The sequence below is a fragment of the Pezoporus flaviventris genome, unplaced genomic scaffold (genome assembly GCF_033815535.1).
Source record: "Pezoporus flaviventris isolate CSIRO_AGI_PZ_B2104156 unplaced genomic scaffold, CSIRO_AGI_Pfla_v1 ptg000077l, whole genome shotgun sequence".
Classification (NCBI taxonomy): domain Eukaryota; kingdom Metazoa; phylum Chordata; class Aves; order Psittaciformes; family Psittacidae; genus Pezoporus; species Pezoporus flaviventris.
In genome coordinates, this window is record NW_026892625.1 from 697750 (window position 1) to 718968 (window position 21219).

Here is a 21219-nt window from a genome sequence, read left to right on the forward strand (position 1 = left end):
AATTTATATCTTTACCTCTTAGTCTTCACTCATGCTAGCCAAGAATGCACTAACTCAAAAGGATTTAATTTCGCAGTGAAGTATTATGCCTCCAAACAAGCCCTTGCATGACTTACCTAGAAGAAGAGATAAAACATTAACTGAATTAATTAATTGCATTAACAGAATCATAGTTTTGCACTGGCTTGACATTTTAACACCAATGATGATCTGGCCAATAACTGCTTGTCCACGAGAAAAACCATTCACAAAAGTTTTATAAAATAAAAAAAAATCTAAAAAAAAAAAAATCCCCTTTCACCTCAAATAAGTGAAGCTTAAGCTCTGTACTACTAGGCTATGTTTAGAAAAATGCAAATAAGACAGTAATTTTTGAGGCTACACATTGTAAAATCCTATAAGTCAGCATAACATTGGACTGTGCAAACAAATATAGCAAATATTTCAGATGTCATTTATTTGGTCCATCAGATGTACAGTATAGTAGCAGTATCTGTGTCTACAAAACATCAAATATAAATAACTTGAAACTGTAACAATACACAAAAATTTGATTCTTAAAATTGATATACCAGGCAGTACAAGCTGAAAAACTTGAGTAAATTAACAGTTTTACAGTAATGTACAGTGCCAGCTGAAGTTTAAGAACACCGTTAAAACATGGCACTAATTTCCTTTATTGAGTTTTCTTCTTGTTCAGGGTGTGGAAAAGTTTTTAGGACTAGGCTAAAACTCTTTTTCTTCAAGATATAGAAAAAAAAGTAGTTACATGAAAAGTAGATTCTATGAAATAGTAATCTGTAAGTATTTACTAACTATGTTTCTACTACATTTAATATATGGAATTCACATGGAAAAACTGCTGAGTCTATTGAGATGAGAGCTTTATCATCAAGAGAAACAGACACAAATTATTTAAGCCAGTGGTCTGGTATTTACTTGGGACGACGGCCTTAAAATTAGTCTAGTTCTGGATATTTTTCACATCCCAACATAATACGCTATTACTGTATTACATCATCTAAATCATTTTGTCAAGGGGCATTTGCATGTTCAGTCTAACTGTATAATTTCATCTTGCTCTTCTGTCTGCTCAGTACACACTCTCTTTGTACTGACACACTCTTTATCTTCTAGTTTTCTCTTGCGGGTTTTGTTTTCTATATCATCCTCAACATTGCTCGAAGTACTTTCATCTTCAGAATCAAGAATCAGTAGATCATCTGGAGCTGCAAAATATGTTTTTAATTCAAATGGATACTGTAAAATTTCATACATAAAAATGTCTCTAATACAACAAATCCACCTTAGAGCTTTCTTTATCCATATTCTTTGTCACTTAACTGCAAGAATATTTTGAAAAGTGTAAATCAGAACTAAAAGATATTTAACTTACATCTGTCAACCAGTATTCAGATTCATACACTACCCCTATAAAACAGTAGGTTTCCGGAACATTAGATTTCCGTTCTTAAGCATCCCACATTAAGTTAAACTACTTTGAATATGTCCATATCTTCTACATTAAGAACGTGATGGTACTTCTTCCTGAATAGGAAATACTATTTTCTTACCATGCTTTGCTTGACAGGTAAAAAAGAATTTTTTTGAAGCAGATAAAGATTTCATGTTGTTAATTTAAAAAGATGTGATCAAAGACATCCAAAGTAATTTTTAATCTGCAAGGAGAAAGTCATAAATTTGATTGATTCTTTTTTGTCAAGCAATAGCATGACCATCAGATAGAATGGGTCCAACTATTTAAAACACTGTACAAATTGATGCATTTAAGATAACACCCCACCAAACCCTTGCAAGTTAAATATAATTTCAAGGTGTATTTACTGTAAGTCTTTCAATAATCTTAAATGTGCATTCTTTAACAATTAAAAATGCATTTTTTCTATTTAACATTATATTTATGCACAAAGACAATTTAAATGCCTTTTATTTCATGTTGGCAAAAAGTCATAAAACTGAAGACAGCTATTCTAATTGGACTGCACTACCAAAACTCTCTTTAATTTCATATTTATTATTGTTATTTACCTGTTGATGTTGAGGGCTGTGCTCCATCATCACTACCATTGGTAATGTTCCTGGATGTTGGTTCTGATGGTTTAGGGCCAACTTTTTCAGGGTTATCACCAACAACTTCAAATTCTATCTCTTTTTCTAGGTCTTCACTGCAGAAGAATACATATGCTTTTAAACAACCAGGTAAAAATAAAAAAATCCTGTCTTTTAAAGAAAGAAAATATGTCACTCCAGTGTTAGAGCACCCTGCAACTGTGACAAAATGAGAAAAAACAAAAAAAAAAAAAAGGGAAAATCTGTTCAGTCCTCCTTTAGAATTTATGCTTTGGTTATTTATAAACACTGTTCCACTCAGTGCCATGACTTAAAACCATTACCTGAGCTTACCTTTCTTCCTCAATGTCACATTCCTATTCTCACTCAAAGTGGAGTGTGTCAAATTACTGTATAAAAATGTATATTACTTATCCAGGGTTAAATACACACATCAGTTATTCCAAAGTAACTTCTATTTGCATTGCTGTATCTGAACAAGTAGTCAAACAGAGAAATTACTACCCCAGCAGGCTGGGTGTTTTTTTTTGACTTAAAAAAAAATAAATAAATAAAAAATGTTGTCCTGGGTTCAGCAGTAGCAGTCATGTTTCTCCTCCTTGGTAGCTGCTGCAGTGCAGTGTTTTGACTTTCGGCTCGGGAACAGAGCTGATAGAGATGTTGTGGTTTGGCCAAGGACTTTGTGAGCCTCATGCTCTGCCAGGGAATAGGGGAAGCTGAGAGGAAGCAGAGACAGGACACCTGACCCAAACTGACCAAAGAGGTATTCCATACCACAGCACGTCATGCCCAGGATGTAACTGGGAGTGAGCCGGAAGGGCTGGGAGACTGCAGGGTTGGAGGAGGTATCGGTCGGAGCTTGGTCGGGCTTGGGGGGCGAGTTATCGGTCAGCGGGTGGTGAGGTGTTGTATTCTGTTCCCTTGTTATTTCCTTTATCATTATTATCATTGGTGGTAGCAGTAGTGATTTGTGTTATACCTTAGTTACTAAACTGTTCTTATCTCAACCCGTGGGAATTGCATTCTTTTGATTCTCCTCTCCGTCCCTCCGAGAGCAGGGGGAGGGCAAGAAAGGGGGGGGAAGTGAGCGAACGAATTACCTGACTGGGTTTAAACCACGACAGTTCTTTTTGGCACCCAACGTGGGGCACGAAGGGTTGAGATAACGACAGATTTGACTGGATTAATAGTCATTCGTCACAATGCTGATTTATTGGGTATCAGAGTTGTTCTTCTTGATCTCACAGCTTCAGACCGTTGTAACTTACGTAGAGCCGGTATTTGCTCTGATAGTGTTTATCAAGTGTGGGGCTTGGGCTAAGGTTCTTGCCTCACTGTGCTTTATGGCAATGGCTTGTAATACGGGTGGGCTCCAGCAGCAGGGCGGGACGGACGTGGCCGGGGACTTGTACCTGGCCGTCCGGCTGCTCTTCACCGTCCTGGCCCTCGCCCTACTCTCCATCTTCGTGAGGCTGCAGGGAACTGAGGGGGAGCGGTCCCGGGAGGCGGCGGCTGCTGAAGCGGCCCGGGAGAGCAGCCCCGGGGACCAAGCGGCGGCGGGAGCGGGGCCGGAGGCCGCGAAGGGACGGCTGCCGGTGGAGGAGGCCGGGGCGGTCGAGGAGCAGAAGGAAGCGGCTGCCGAGCAGCGGGATAAGGCGGCGGAGGAGCCGAGCCCCGCGGAAGAGCCGAGCTCGGCGGAGGAGCCGAGTCCGGCGGCCGAGCCGAGCCCCGCGGCCGAGCCCCGCCCTGAGACGGCCGAGAGCATCCCCCGGAAGCCGCCCGCCGAGCCCCAGGAGGATGCCGGAGACCACGCAGCATTTCCCAGCAAGGCAGAGGAGGAAGAGCTGGACTCAGGAAAAGAGAAGCTGGCGGTGGGAGAGCCGGCAAGCACAGCAGCTACACCAGCCCCAGTGACAAGCACAGCAGCATCGTTTGACAGTTCTGAAGGCTCTGAATGGCCTTTGGGTACCCTTGGGACCTGCCTGCTGATTGTGATGGGGATCAGCATGTTGGCACACACACAGACTGTGTTCTACCCACAACCATTTTGTCTGATCTCAAAAGTTAAGCAGAGTCAGGTTTGGGTCTTGTCTGGGGTTAGACAACAATATAGGGGGACCAAGAGATTTTCCCCAAGGCTGGAGAGTCATGAGTGGCAGGGTGTGTGGGACAGTATGGGCAAGTATCTAGTCCACTGGGCCCCTCCAGTGCTTTGGAAGCGTCGGAGATGGAAGGCAGCTGTATGGAGTCCCCAGCAACAAGCTGCAGAAACTGCTGAAGGGGACAGTGAATTATTTTGAGCCTGGTGGGCCCATGGCACTTCAGGCCATCAGAGCAGAGATGCAACACAGAGATGGACTCATGATCGAGGGGTGGACATAACAATGGACACTATTGCCCAGGTTATTCACGCGTGTGAACACTGCACACAGTCTCTCCTGCTCTGGAAGACTGTTACAAGAGATGGAGCCTGACATGGACCAGATGGACGCAGCAGCTTTATAGGGACTGGTCCATGCACTAAGATAAGAGTGCACCGAGATAAGAGTGATGGTATATTGAAAATGTGGGATCTGAGCATGACGTGAATGGTATGGAATAAGGGGTGGATAATGTCCTGGGTTCAGCAGTAGCAGTCATGTTTCTCCTCCTTGGTAGCTGCTGCAGTGCAGTGTTTTGACTTTCGGCTCGGGAACAGAGCTGATAGAGATGTTTTGGTTTGGCCAAGGACTTTGTGAGCCTCATGCTCTGCCAGGGAATAGGGGAAGCTGAGAGGAAGCAGAGACAGGACACCTGACCCAAACTGACCAAAGAGGTATTCCATACCACAGCACGTCATGCCCAGGATGTAACTGGGAGTGAGCCGGAAGGGCTGGGAGACTGCAGGGTTGGAGGAGGTATCGGTCGGAGCTTGGTCGGGCTTGGGGGGCGAGTTATCGGTCAGCGGGTGGTGAGGTGTTGTATTCTGTTCCCTTGTTATTTCCTTTATCATTATTATCATTGGTGGTAGCAGTAGTGATTTGTGTTATACCTTAGTTACTAAACTGTTCTTATCTCAACCCGTGGGAATTGCATTCTTTTGATTCTCCTCTCCGTCCCTCCGAGAGCAGGGGGAGGGCAAGAAAGGGGGGGGAAGTGAGCGAACGAATTACCTGACTGGGTTTAAACCACGACAAATGTTAACAACAATTTCTCACTTGTTGGCTGCCTCAAAAGTAAATTTGTTTTCTGCACTGTATTTTTATGTTGTACAATGATAACTCATTCAAATAAACATTTCCCAGTTACTCTTGGGAAAAAGCCCTCAACAACCTAAACACACTAAACTCCATAAATTCATAAAAAAAAAAAAACCAAACAATTCCTCTTCTACCTCTTTATTTTCTGTCCACAACTTAATCTTTGAGCTTTATTCATCAATTTAAAATTTTGATTTGGAAATTCCCTGTGGAACTGTTCTACATCTATGTACAAAAATAATTATTTCAGAATCCTTACCTATGAAGCACATTGATTAACAGTGTATAGTCCTGAAGGAAATCATCTGCTTGTAGTCGAGTGCCGTTTCGAATTCCGAATTCCGATAACTTCCTGTGGTTATTCGCTACAAAAAAAAGTGAAAGCCTGTAGTGTATACAGCTATTTATGTAAAAATCCATTACACCTGAATAAGTAGGATGAAATGAGTACTTCAGAACTTTTATGTAGAAACCTAAGATTAACATTTATTAGCTATATTTGAAGTAAAAGCTAGCCATCAGGAGTTAAAACTACATTTAAGCCTATCAGGAGTTAAAACTACATGTTTGACTTATTTACCCCTCATGCATCATGTTCAAGCACTTCACTACTATTACATTTAGAAACATTTTGGAGATATTTATATTACAATAGTGCTTACAAGCATCATAAAAAGACCACAGTCTAAGAACAAGAAAAAAAGGGGGCTTGCAAAGTGAGGAAAATGACTGGTGCACTTTCATAGCTGAATACCTACTCTTGAAAGGAATCCTGATGGTCCAGGTGAAAAGTACTTTAAATAGGAAAAACTGAGCTGGACATGCAAGCTTGTAGACAATACCACTAAGCTATTCTCAAGCCACTTAAATACTTGCAAATCCACTTATCTTCCAATACTAGTCTATGGGATGAACATGAACATTTGCTGTACTTCCATTCTTGGTTTCTTCCTAGTTTCTATCTACTCTTATCTAAAAAGCTTCAGTATGCATACCTTCTGTTTCTCCTTCTTCTGAAGAGATAAGGATAGTTCCTTTTCCATCATCTATTTGTACATCTGGTGCTACCATAGCAAATTTTTCTTTCACTATCTGAAAGGATGTAGATGATTAATCAGACTTAAAATAATTCAAGGTTCTTTTTTATAAGTGTTTTTGATTTTCTTATCCTGGCTCATTTTCAGACATCTGCTGAAAGCCTATAAAGCCTATACTTTTTAATTTTATTTTTTTTAATTTCCATGAACAAAAGAATTATATTTTTCACTATCTGAAATCTACAGGTTTAGATATGCTGAAAAAAAATTTGAATACTTCATAAAATGGCAGAAATACAAATCTACTGTGACCATACAGCTGTAATGTGGCTACTGAACAACTGAAATACAAATTTAGTTTTTTGCTGTTAGATATCAACAGGCTTTAAAACCATCAAAAGGTCACAAAATACAAACATTCTTTCACAAGATATAAAAGCGCATATGTGCAAGAAGCATACTGGCTAATCTAGGTCCTCCTGTTGCTCAGAGAAATGCAAAACGTAAAGCAAATATAAACAGTTGGTGTTCAGTCAAAATACATTGAACAAAACCCTAACTTTAATAATTTACAGTATTAGAACAATAATGAAGGCCGTAGCCAATACTTAAGATTTACCTTATCCTGGAGCGTTAACACAGTAACTTTGTGTACATTAAGTTTCACAGTCACTTCTGGCTTACTTGCACATACGTAACAGTTCGGATTTGGTGGATCCAAAGCACAAGGAACCAATAGTTTCTTTCTGGGATTTGGCTGCTTGTTCAGAAAAATCTTGAGGACAAACAAGAACAAAACAAGTTATTCTGTAAATAACAGCACTCATAAAACCTGTTTTCCTACAGATTTATTTTTAATCTCGCAGGTTTTCTTGTTCCCTAATCTTCTTTGACATGCCTGCTTAACAGGAGAAAGTACATATTACAGCCAGTCCTCAATAACACCTGTGCTGACTGACCAGCTGCTGCCAAATTAAGAAGAAACAACCATGTTTCAAGTGATGTCAGTTTGGTTCTCTCCTATCCAGCAACTAATTTTCATTAAATCAGAGGAATTTAATGTTGCTTAAGACTTCCACTTCTCTTTTCATTGTGACTGAAAGTTCCCAGCACATTCAGGATCTACCAAAAATCTACTAAAGCAACAAGTGAGAGACAGTAAAACTACACAATAGCTAAAGGAAGCTAAAATGACTTCTAAACAAATAATAACTAACAAGTAAAAGTATCTCATTCCCACTTACCGTTTTACACTGATCTATTTTTCCTGATAAAATCTTCAAACCCTGCAGCACTATCAGACCAGCTATTACCGCATTAGTAGTAGCTATAGCTGGGATAATATTTCCTGCCATTGCTGCAAAATAAGCAAGAGTATGCAGAGTTTTATCAGTAAATTAAAATGAGATGTTTAAATAATTATTTAAATTAAAAAAATGTTTTAGTTTATCCTTACACTTGATGTCAAATCTGCTCTTCATATTCATACCGAAAACATGCATCCTGAGGTTCGCAGCAGAAGTGACAAAATCCAGTGCAGAAGGATCATCCTTGACAATAAGTTAATATACAAAGTATTTAAAAATCAGATTAGTCACTGGAAAAAGTCTGCAACACACACATAAACCTTAAAGACTAAAAAAAAAAAACAAAAACAACCAAACAAAAACCAAACACCTCTGCAATATTCCATTTCAAAGTCAATATACTTCCTCTTTCAGATGGCATGTTTATAGTCAGAGCAGTAATACTTTAAATATACATGTTTAGAAATTGTATTTAGTACTTTAGTAGTGTATTAGTGTCAATAAAATGCCTTGCATGTTAAAAAAAAAAATACCCAAACCCTAAATCTTAAAACATTTTATTCTCAGTTTCAAAAGTCGGTGTTTCAGAAAGAATTATTTTTACTAATTGTTGTAATATTATTTTATTATTTTGTCCCTCCTATATTTATAGACTCCTTTTTTTTTATTTATTCTAAAAGGACAATGACTGCAGGAGGATTACACTGTGGTGCCTAGAGAAAATTCTTCTTTTTCTTCAGTGAAACTAGTAATATATCACATATCTATCATTTGAGCTAATTTACAAGGTACAACTCGGTAGAACTCTAGCTACAAACCACTGTTTATGAGCATGTTTTAGAGAAAGCTAAAAAGGAAAAAATTAAGTTGCATTAGTAAAATATTTTCAAAAATCAAAATATGACAAGTACTTCTGAATTTATGCTTTTTGAAGTTGGTGAATTATTTTACATCACAATAGTTTACCCTTACACACAGCAAGTTACAAAATATAGCGTTAAAGTATGTATTTGTTTACATATGCAAGGTGCTTTCAGTGAGGTGCCAGACATTATTAGTAGTACTATTTTAGAATGAAACCAAATGAGTCCAATATTTATACTACATATGTAGAGTATAACTGGTTCTTATGTATTTGGTAGACTAACTTTATCCCATATAAGCTCTGCTCCATGACCCTTCTCGGCCAGCTGAAGTCTCAGGGTTTCAACAGTCTTTGAAAATAAGTGTGCATAGCTCTCGACATTGAGAACCTGCTGATCCTTCAAGACTGCAGAGGACTCATTTTGTTTGTCCGATGTGTTTTTCTCTTTGGGAAAAGAAAAAAATAATTAAGATTAGGAAGACCCAAAAAATATCACAAAAGGTCTCTCAAAGAGATATGAATTTTCCAATTCAGCAAAAGTCTTTTCTAAATTGAATAATATCTTTAAACTATAGTAGCCCCAACATTTTACAACAAATCACAAACCTGAATTTAAAACTGCAACTACATTTACACCAATCACCTACATGTGCACAAATTACAGCAAATGTACTTTTACAGCAAAACTCAGCTTTCAGAGATAAAAATGTATCAGTGCTCCTGGAATAAGCCGATATGTAATTTTGTGAAATGTGAATTTTCTGCAGCAAATACCGAGTACCTAAAATAACAATTGCAGAACATTTTTAGATAAAAATGGTTTCTATATAGAGAAAAATTTTAAATCTTCAGGAATCACAAAGAATTAAGACATTCATTATCAGCACTCAACTGTGGCAGTAAGAAAATGTATGTATCACAGAGCTGCCTTAAGAAACAGCAGGTATGGCTTACAAATAAACAGTGAGAGGAGGGACAATTACCTTGATTTTGTACCTCAGTCCAGTCCAGTGGCACTGGAGGCTTTCTTTTCTGCCATAGCTTATCCATTGTCAGCAGATATCTAATGTCATCTTTGAAAAGCTAGGAAACAGTAAAACAAAGAACAAAAAAAACCCCACCAAAACAACAAACAAAGCACATTAAAATGAAAGGTAAAAAAAAAAAGGTATATTTTTAAAGTTGCTGTGAAATTGAAAAATCGGTATTAGGTTTATGAGGTCTTGCTCTTATCCTTGAAAATATTTTCAACCACACAGAATCATAGAATGGTTAGGGTTGGAAAGGACCTTAAGATCACCTAGTTCCAAAGCCCCTGCCATAGGCAGGGACATCTCACACTAGACCATGTCACCCAAGGCTCTGTCCAACCTGGCCTTGAACACTGCCACAGATGAAGCATTTACTACTTCAGGCAACCCGTTCCAGTGCTTCGCCACCCTCACAGTAAAGAAATTTTTCCTTATATCTAACCTGAACTTGCCCTGTTTTAGTTTAAACCCATTACCCTTTGCCCTATTGCTACAGTCCTGATGAAGAGTCCCTCTCCAGCATCCTTGCAGGTCTCCCTCAGATATTGGAAGGCTGTTATAAGGTCTCCATGCAGCCTTCTCTTCTCCAGGCTGAAGAGCCCCAACTTTCTCAGCTTATCTTCATATGGGAGATGCTCCAGCCCCCTTACAATCCTGGTGGCCCTCCTCTGGACTTGTTCCAACAGCTCCATGTCCTTCTTATGTTGAAGACACCAGAATTGCACACAGTACTTTAAGTGGGGTCTCATGAGAGCAGACTAGAGGGGCAGGATTACCTCTTTCCACCTGCTGGTCATGCTCCTTTTGATGCAGCCCAGGATACGGCTGGCTGGCTGGACTGTGAGCACACACTGCCGGCTCATGTTCAGTTTCTCATCTACCAACACCCTGAAGTCCTTCTCCACTGGGCTGATCTGAATCACTTCACCCAACCCATAGCTGTGCCTGGGATTGACCCGACCCAAGTATAGGACCTTGCACTTTGGCTTCGTTGAACTTTATGTTGTTGGCATTGGCCCACCTCTCAAGAATGTTAAGGTCCCTCTGGATGACAGATTTGAAAAACTTCTTATTCCTCATTCTCTAAAACTTACTACATAAAGTACGCTCAGCTCTGCTTAATCTGAGGAGTAAAGTAAAAATCAAGAAACAATAATCCAAACATGTAGTGGGTTCATGTGCCTACTAAAGCCATCACTGTAGCTCTTCACAGCTCCCTGAGATAATTCTTACCTACATGCCAATGTTTCCAAAGCAATTACTCCTATCAACATTACATTCTATACAAATTTCCTCTATTTACCCACTTTCAGCAACTATTTATAGTTTGTATTTTCTCATGCCAGAGCCTGATTATACACAGATAACTGGTAGCTTTTTAGGTCCTTAGATTGATTCTGATTATGCCCAGTGAAACTCCTATAGAATTCAGGTTTACCTTTTCATATTAAAAGAAATGTGAATGAAGTTTTTTCTGTACAGTACAGACAAGCTACTGAAGCCATCTGTACAGATGTAGATGGAATGCTGTAAAACAAACAAGTGTTGTAAAAGACCAAGACTACAGCAATATTAGTGGAAGCTGTAACATAACTACATAATAAATAGCTAGCATTAAGTGTCTAACTAAGGTTTGACAACTTTACAGCACCTCATACACTTCAAATAAAGACATTTATTGCAGATAAAGAAGATACCTTAGTAAAAAGTTTAACTGGATCATATCCAGTTGATTTAGCCCACTCCTTAGTTGAAACACGTTTAATCTCACCATCTTCATTGGATGCTTGTTCTCTGGCTTCTGCTGGCTCCCCTATTAATAAAGTGTTAACCAATATTTTAAGAAAATAAATAAAAAAAAAGCAGCAAGCAAAGTCCCATCCAAACATTTCCCCTGGAGTCAATAACAAAAATTAGGCAGGGACCATAAAATGGCTTTACTGTGCCCAACAACACTGAATTAGACACAGTGTGACTCCTCCTCTTTGCTTCTGTAACTGCAACTCACTAATTGATGTCACCTCCTTCTTTTATTGGCAGAAACAGCAAACAATTGTTCCCTAATACTCTCCACATAATGTTGTGATTTCGTAAATGTTCAGTGATTCCCTTTTAGTATTCTCCTGTCTTAGTCTGGTTTGAACTTCAACACAAAAAAACACAAACCAAACCAAAAAAACACCTTACCTCTGGTTATTTCTATAGAAAAAAGATTCCATGCATACAGATGCTATCCATTTTGTGTTTCTTTCCCAGTCACATCCAGCAATTGCTATCACAATTCCCAATAAGCAGCAGGTTGATGTTTTCATAAAACTATCTATTAACATCTTGACTGAATGAGAAAAATCAGAGACCATCCTTTATATGTAAACCTATGAACATTTCTCCCCCCCACCAACACGATTTGCATCACTTCATATTTATCTGCACCAAATCTACCTAATGTTACATTGCCAAGTCATTCTGCATTGTGCAGCTTTCTACTACTTTTTGCAGTTGGTCCTCATCTTATTATCCTGAATGACTGCCTAATTTTGCATGCTGAACAGCACTGGTCCCATCCCCAAGCTGAGACACTCCTCTAATCACCACTTATCTCTATCATTTAAGTAGTTTATCCACTTCAGGATCTCCATCCTTTTTTCTCCCCATGACTGCTGAGCTCCTTCAGGTTCCTCACAAAAAGTTTGATATTCAGAAGTGTAAACCAAATATGCTTGTCCACAGATTTCCCAACTCCTTTAATGGACCTGTAGAGCCCTGCAAGGCATGAATTCCCTTTGCAAAGGTTGCACTGACTCTCCCCGATACACCATGTATGTCCACTGATTCTCAACAGCATTATCACTATGAACAGTTTGCTCATTAAGATAAGAGGCTACAGCTCAGGCCCTCCTATAATTGCCCTGATATCTTTGTTTAAACTAAGTGGCATTGTGTCTGCTACCTTCCAAGTATTCCAGCAGCCACTGTTTTGAGCAATTTTATACACCACTGTTTTTAAGGCTCAGCTATTTCATTCTGCACATCTTGTAGGAACAACCTGTTGGGTGATCACTACCTGATGTTCAGAGAATCTGAAGAGTTGGAGGATCCTCTAAGCTCCCTCTCCCAAGTCCATTCATCCATCAAAGGATCCAAAAGAAGAAACAATGATGCTTATTCACCTGTACAGTAACTACAGTTACTGTCCTTACAGAAAAATACTGAATAGCTACCAAAAAAAAAAAAAAAAAAATCACTCAATATTTCCTATGCAGATTAACACTGAAGTGTTTCAGGCTAGAAGAGTTCAAATACAATCCTGGTATTTCTTTGCAACCCCTCAGCTAAGAGTGGAAAATGTAAAGTGACTACAAATATCACTCAGTTCTCAGTTCAAAAGACAAGTCTCCCAGCTACAAGGAAGGAAGCGCTCCATCAAATCCAAACATATAAGGGGGGAAAATAGGCACTTCAAACTCACTTTTCACCTCAAGTTTCTGTGCACATGGGGAAGACAGCTTGCTACAGAGGGAACAGGAGTCTCCCAACAGATACAAACCTATTCATCTAAATTACAGAACTTACACCTGGATGTGTTAACTGGAACTTTATGATTAGCATACCGATTGTGTTCCTCACAGCTGTTCTACTCACACTACCGGAGAACAACTAGTAAATACCAGTGACCCATCTTACACTGTATTAAAAAGCCTTCACACCAACTGAAGAACTAAAATAATCAGCCCCACAAGGGCTACAGTTCTGACAGGTGAAACCATTAAACTGTTGTCACTTCGCAGGTTTGTTGTGGTTTTTTTTTTGCACATTCTCCATGCAAAAGCCTCTGGTATGCACTATGCATCAAGTTAACTAAAAACATGGAAACTGGTTCAAATATCTTATAAGTAGCAGTATGAGGGAACTAAATTATACACGGTGTACATGAAGATCTGTTAGGCAAACTACTGTCAACACACCCTGAACTCTTACTGCCCAAGGGCACAGCAAATGGAATCCTCTTAAAAGGAAACTTAGCTGAACTCCCTAACCTTAAGAGTTGTACAGAAACAAGAACAGTTCAGTAACAGGGTAAGCTACCAGCTTATTTCACACTCACAAGCAGCTTCAGGATCAGCTCTGTCAGGAGAAACTTCTTGATCAGCATCTTCTTCTCCAAACAACTGGCTGTATAATAATTAAGAACAACACCACCACACTAGAATTTCATCATATCTTGTTAAAGACTGAAATATTTGCTAATGGATATATATTCACTTTAGAATTCTTGATATCAGAGAACCATTTCATACACTGCTTTTTAAATTATTTGGATTAATCACACACAGTCTTAACACTGACAACATAAAATGTCCAATACAAAAATGAATTCAGCAAACCACTTCCGTATAACTCAATAGTTCACCTAGCATTGTATTTATACGGCAGTACTGAATGCATTGGTTATAACCCTCCAAGATCCCAGCAAACTTTAGATCTGTTAATACATGCATTAAACTGAAGAATGTGTTAACTTCACACACAGGTGAAGAATAAAGTAAACTTAACCTACACTACAGTGTCAAACTGGCAGATTTTCTGCAATATTAAAGCAAGGCCTAAGTACTAACCCACCTTCCACCTTCACATTAAAAAACAACCACCAGCAAAAAAAAAAAGAAAACAAAACCCAAAAAAACCCCACACCACACAAACAAACAAAAACACACACACAAAAAAAAAAACACAAAAAAACCAAAAAAACCCCACCAAACAAAACCCCACAAACCTGCACCCCAAAACCCAGATCAAAGAACTGGATATTTTCCCTATAATCCATATTCATTTGAAAAAGTAACCAAACCAAAAAGTATATGTCCACTTCATTTCTCTGCCTGTAGAATTTAGCAACCAGAAGAGTAAACCACAGTATCCATTTTCTTTTTAAATAAATTACTTACTTGAACAAATACTTAGCCCACACAATGCAGTGGATAGGTTCTGATGGCGTATTTCGGATTGTGCAGCCTGGAAAAGTCTTCTGAGTTGGTTTGGGATGACATTCATAACATTCTGTCACTCCCTGGTAAAAAGTGAAATATTTACTTGTCACACTGTGAAGGCTATTGGTAACATATGCTACTACCAGTTGAACTGTAACTGTATCTCAAAACACCCAATGCCCTGTTGTCTAAAACAGCCAACAGTTTAAACTTAAAGTGACAAGAGTAATAATACACAAACTAACCTTTTTGATAACTGTTACTTGTCCAAGGTAGCCTGCGGTCCCACTCTCTATAAGAGGAACATCAGCAGCCAGACACATCCTGTTCACATGGTTACGGGCAACTACAAAACCAAGAGTTTTTAAAGAAAAACTCGAATAATTAGAAAAAAAATTTTACTACTCCAAATTCAAACTAGCTTCCTATGAAAACATGTATCCTTAATCTGCCTTATTTCATTAGGGAGCACTACACATTTTTCACAATTTTCCAATTAACACAAAAGATATCAACACATATATAGCAAACTCAACTGAATAAAGTTACATACCTACACACAATAATCATCAGTTCACATAAAGCAGCAGCACAGCAGTTAATATTTACTTTCTAAACCCCTGTCAAAGCACTAACTACCCTTTAAGTTTCTCATAAAGCACACAAGCATTAGGAGAAATTAAGAGGATACTTGTTTTTTAACTGACATTGCAGAAGTACTAAAAGGAGAACACATTAAAGGTCTGTTTGTATGAACAAGCAACAGTATTTTTATCTCCAATATAAAATCATGGTGAAAACTTCACCTCTGTTATCCAGAGCATTCATAACCAACGTAAACTGGCGGAAGAACTCCACATTATAGTCAGGGCTACAGGAGAAAAAAAAAACAAAACCAAACAAAAAACCAATACTCAAAATGGTATATCAAAGTTATTATTATTGCCATAACAGAAACAATACACATGGCAAAGTGTGGACTGATGTTTCTGTGATAAATTACACATATTATGAATTTACTGCTAGCCTTTAAATGCCCCATTTGCCTTCTGCCCATTTTAAAGCTGGATGAAAGCCTCTGGAATGAAGCTATTGCAATTAGTACTAATTTGACCAATGAAACAGGCAGACAACTAAGAAGTGATTATACTGTTCTGACCTAATGAGTAAATTGGCTGAGCTGTGGTAACAGACCTTAAAAACCACCAGCTGAGGCTAAAACGTGCACACTGTAATTACCATAGCTCCTCAGACTGTTGATAATTCATTATACTGTGATAGCTCAATTAGTTTTGATTGTGCCTCCATACTTTTAGAAGCCAAGACACAGGATTTTATAATCTCAATGCTTTAGTATGTTTACACTGCATTTTTCTGATTTAAAGAAGGTGACAAGAGAGTACAGAGGAAACAGGATTAACGGCTTTACAGTTTCAGAGGGAAGCAATGAGTCAGTGTTTCAGTGGCTAATAGGAAATTCAGAGTTCAAACCTTAACATGACAGAATATCAGTTTTTAAGAAACCAAAGAAAAGTAAAACATGGGAAACAGCTAATGAAAATCTACATAATCCTGTACTTATTGGTTACGGATCATAAAGACTAAATTTTAACAGTTTTGTACACGTATAAATGACTGTTACCTAAAAGGACTTACTTCATTACAGACTCAACATTGACATTTATTTTAATCTAATTATTGCTCAAAACATCAGGGCAGCCTTACAGTGTAGAAACTTATATAGTAAGTATTGCTAATAAAATAGACGCAAACAAATGACTACAACTTAATACCAGAGCCTAAGAAAACTCATTCAAAATCCACACTCCCACTCTGGTTTGTGGTAGTCTCATATTTACAGCTTTTTCTTCTTACTGTGGTAGCTGTGTAAAACACCTTAAATCACCCCGTCATAGCACTTAAGTAACACAGTCCTTGCAAACGAAAACATGCAATTAGAGCATAAAACCAAACATACTTCATGACGCTATCATGGTAAGCTATAATATTAGCCTCTGGATAAAACTGTAACACGCTTTCCTTGGCAACCTAGAAACAAACAAAAAACAAACAAACAAAACTTATTATTTCTTCCTTCCTTCTAAAGATAGACTTAATACCAGTTGAGTATCAAGTTGACTACCTTAAGAGATTTAAATACTTTTGTAATGAAATTCTGTGGATAGTCATGATCAACCAACCAACATTTCCCTCTTCACAGTAGAAACAAGATTGTGACATATTTCTAACACTCAGTATTATTTTGTGGACAGTAAGACATAACCCTTGACTTTTAACTCACCTGTGATTTTGATCTTCCAACATGTTTCTTTTGAAACAAAAATTGCCTGTTGAGATTGCTGACATCGATAGTATCCAAATCAATCTATAAACACACAAGAGACAGCCATTTCAGTTTTACAGAAACAAAAGGAACAAAACCATTAACAGAGTTTGAAGCAAATGTGACTGACCAAAATGCATAAACTTTAAAGACACTTTTTCAGACCTGCATACAACGGTTACATCTGTACTATAACAACTATGGAAGCACAAGTGATAACCTAATCATGTTCAGGAATCCAGGCATTTTAAATAATTACTAACGATGGAGCCACATGTAAGAAGTTAAGGGTTACACAACAAACTTTCTGAATAAAGAGTCCCTACTAAAACCACAAGTGAATTTTGAGATACATATGCACAGTAGTTAGGACAATCAGTTACTGACCTTCTACTACATACCACAGAATAAAGATTTTGGTGAGAATTTATCAAGAGCACAGTGTACAGACTCAGAAGGGACACTGCAGAAATTGGTCTAGATAAGTCCAGTCAGACTCTACATGTGACTAACCACCCTGAACACTGTCTCTGTTCCACAGTTCCCCAAGGCTGAAAAAAGGCTTCTCAGCAAACTAATTAGTACTTTACATTTGAACATGGCTTTGAGCAACTGAATCAGTACACTGAGAACTGCGCTGTGTTCTAATCCACACACTGCAGAGGAAAAGGTTTTACTGGTTGTCACTAGAACTAACTGCTTAAGTGTATATTAAAAAATTAGGAAGTCTACTCACAGAAAAAAATAATCCAATCACGCAATTAAAACGTCTAAAAACCTATACCACAGAACACCTCTGATGAGCAACCTCAAAGGGTGTCATAACTGTAATCCTCGTAACAGCCAAGACTTTATTTATTAATACGTGCACATGAGCATGAGAATTTCAAATGTGTTTATCTCCTACCACAATAACTAAGACTTAATTAGAACTTTAAGAAGATTTATTCCTACCTCTGGTACCACTATTTTTCCTTTAAACAATTTCTCTGATCAACAACACTTTTAGAAGTCCACTCCTGTCCCTAACATTTTTAACTAGAAATAGAGACAATTTTTCTGAGCCCAAGATATTTCTCCCCAGTTTCCAAAGACAATAGTCCAGGGTTCAGCAGTGCCAATTACTTTTCTCCTTCCTAGTAGCTGGTGCAGTGCTGTGTTTTGACTTTAGTCTGAGAAGAATACTGATAACACACTGATGGTTTAGCTGTTGCTAAGTAATGCCTACTCTGATCAAGGACTTTCTCAGTTTGATGCTCTGCCACGGAGGAGGGGCACAAGAAGCCAGGAGGAAGGAGACAGGACACCTGAACCAAACAAGCCAAAGGAGTATTCCATACCACAGCACATCATGCCCAGTATATAAACCAGGAGGAAAGCACCCAGAAGGGCAGATCGCTGCCCGGTCAGGCTGGGTATAGGTCAGCAGGTGGTAAGCAATTGTATTGTGCATCATGGGTGTTTATTAGTGGGCTTAAACCATAACAGTTCTTTGTGGCACCCAACATGGGCACAAAGTGTTAAGATAATAACATATCTGACCGGAGTGTGTCTAATCATATTTGTGATAAGCATTTATTGTTTTGGATTAATAGTCAATCATCAAATTGTTGATTTCTTCACTCTCAAAGTTGTTGCTCTTGATCTCGGAATTTCAGCATGTCAAACCTTAAAGCCTGTATTTGCTGTATTAGTGTTTATTGGCTGGGGGCTTTGGGCTAAGGTTCTTATTACCATAAAGGACAGTGAAACAACTTGTAATACAATGGACACATGGACCATGAAACTGATCTAGCTTGCAGTACCAGTGTGGTCACCATCTCTATACTTTGGGAGGTATATAATAGAAGTGTTTAGCAAATACATATCTTTTTTCCCCTCCTTGGGTGATAAACCTGTGAAGGAGACATTCCCTTCGCTTCCCAGCCTCCCCCCTCCCCCCAGACTACTTACAGCATCATTTGAAAGCTCTGAAAGTTTTGAATGGCCTTTGGATATCCTTGAAACCTGCCTGCTGATTGTGATGGGGATCACCATGTTGGCACACATACAGAGCATGTTCTACCCACAACCATTTTGTCTGATCTCAAAAGATAAGCAAAGTCGGGTTTCGGTCTTGTCTAGAGTTAGACGACGATATATAAGAAACAAGAAATTTTCCCAAAGGCTGGACAGACAGGAGCAGCAGGGTGTGTGGGATAGTATGGGCAAGTATCTAGGCCAGCGGGCCCCTCCAGTGCATTAGAACTTCACCACTGAAGAAGTACAAAATCCAGAAAAATCTGTAAAACACTTAAATGAGGTGTGTTGTTATCCCAGTCATACCAGAAAGAAACAAATCAAGGCAAGGTTCTGTGGCTTAGCCTATAATTAGAGAACCCTGTACAACACTAACCAGCACCTTCAAATGGAAAAAAAAAGGTCTCTGGATCTGATGGCAAAGCAACTGACAATGCAGCTACTCTATTCCAAACACAGCATCTACACCAACCCTAGTGACAAGTACAGCAGCTACTCAAACTCCAACTGCAACAGATAACGCAGCTACTCCAAGTACAGCAGATAAACCAGCCCCAGCGACAAGTACAGCAGTTACCCAAACCATGACAACAGATATTGCAGCCACTCCAACCATAACCACTGCAGCTAAACCTTAGGACCAATTGATGCCAATATCAGTTGCCCCTGTACACAAGTGGAAAGGCAAAAAAAACCAACCAAACAAAAAAAAACCAACACCACACTCACTATCCGGGACAGCATCTGATCAACAGTCCTTATCACATGAATCAGAGAAAGAAGAAGAAGAAGAGGTGACTTAATCCCAGACCTCAACCGAGCCACAGAATATATGAAAAGATTTTACCTGTCAACCAGGGGAGCACATCATCACCTGGCTGTTCCGATGTTGGGACAATGGAGCCAATGGTCAAAAAGTAGAAGGTACAGAAGCTAAGCAGCTGGGATCACTTGCTAGAGAAGGGGGAATTGACAAAGCAATTGCAAGAGAGAAAAAGTCCCTCAGCATGGATGTGGCTCTTGGCAGCTGTGAAAAAAAGGTTTCCATACAAGGATGATGTTATGAGTCACTTGCCCAAGTGGACCACACTACAGAAAGGCATCCAGTCTCTGAAAGAATCAACCATTGCAGAGATGATCTAACGCAAGCCAGACGCCAGGGAGGAACCCGTAAATCCAAATGAAGTCAAATGTACACAACCCATGTGGCAGAAATTTACACAGAATGCACCGTCATCATACGCCCATTCATTTACAACAGTAACCTGGAATGACATAGTACCACCAAGAATGGAAGAAATTATTTATCTGTTAGCCCAGGAAGCTAGGAATTCGTAACAAAAAAAAAAACAAAAAACAAACCCAACAAAAAAAAAAGGCAGAAGAGGACAATTAAAAACAAGGGGCTTCCTCCTAAATCTGTTGTCCCCAAGCAGAACCGCTTTGCTAATGAGGAAACGCACTCACACCAAAAACAGCCAGCTGGTACACTGCTAAAGAAGATCTCTACTGGTGCTGCCAGGAAAAAGTGGCAAGTCATAGTAGTAGGGGACTCTACTTTCAAAGGGACAGAAGCACTCATCTGTCAGCCTGACCTGGTGTCATGGTTTAAACCCAGCCAGACAGTTAATTCACTCACTCCCCCCCTTCCCCCCCCCAAGGGATGGGGATGAGAATCGAAAGAACGCAGCTCCCACAGGTTGAAACAAGAACAATCCAGTAACTAATGTATAAAACAAATCACTACTGCTACCACCAATGATAAAAATGATAAAGAGAAAATAACAAGGGAAGAGAATACGATAACACTTGCCGAAACAAGTCCAATCCAGAAGCCCGTTTCTTTCCGGGTAACTCCCAGTTACCTCCCCGTGCATGACGTACTGTGGTATGGAATACCTCTTTGGCTAGCTTGGGTCAGGCGCCCTGTCTCTGCTTCCTCCCGGCTTCCCCTCCTCCCTGGCAGACCACGAGACTCACAAAGTCCTTGGTCAGGGTAAACATGACTTATCAACAACTAAAAACATCGGTGCTATCAGCACTGTTCCCAAGCTGAAAGACAAAACACTATGCTGCACCAGCTACCAAGAAGGAAAAGAACTGACTGCTACTACTAAGCCCAGGACACCTGGTCTCAAGGGACATGTGTTGCCTACCTGGGGCACAGATAAGGGATGTGGCAGAGAGGCTGCCTGCTCTAATAAGTCCCACAGACTATTACCCACTTCTAGTGATACATGTGGGTGCTAAGGATTTAGATAGTAGTTGCCTGGGGAACATAAAGAAGGACTACAGAGC

The 21219-nt window shown here is 39.1% G+C and overlaps 1 protein-coding gene across 1 annotated transcript in view; it reads right to left on the bottom strand.

Annotated features, from left to right (window-relative positions):
• Nucleotides 1-433: 433 nt before the first annotated feature.
• Nucleotides 434-21219, bottom strand: part of LOC133279428 (SUMO-activating enzyme subunit 2-like) — a 30028-nt gene continuing 9242 nt past the window's right edge. Inside the window, exons 2-17 of the mRNA XM_061473137.1 lie at nt 16861-16944; nt 16537-16607; nt 15365-15429; nt 14804-14904; nt 14517-14638; nt 13676-13743; nt 11268-11383; nt 9523-9622; nt 8823-8983; nt 7824-7917; nt 7612-7724; nt 6987-7142; nt 6326-6422; nt 5590-5695; nt 2050-2186; nt 434-1229 (exon numbers count right to left, since the gene is read on the bottom strand). Coding sequence (XP_061329121.1) covers nt 1054-1229; nt 2050-2186; nt 5590-5695; nt 6326-6422; nt 6987-7142; nt 7612-7724; nt 7824-7917; nt 8823-8983; nt 9523-9622; nt 11268-11383; nt 13676-13743; nt 14517-14638; nt 14804-14904; nt 15365-15429; nt 16537-16607; nt 16861-16944 — 1767 coding nt within the window. The 3' untranslated portion in view covers nt 434-1053. The remainder of the gene's footprint in view (nt 1230-2049; nt 2187-5589; nt 5696-6325; nt 6423-6986; nt 7143-7611; nt 7725-7823; nt 7918-8822; nt 8984-9522; nt 9623-11267; nt 11384-13675; nt 13744-14516; nt 14639-14803; nt 14905-15364; nt 15430-16536; nt 16608-16860; nt 16945-21219) is intronic.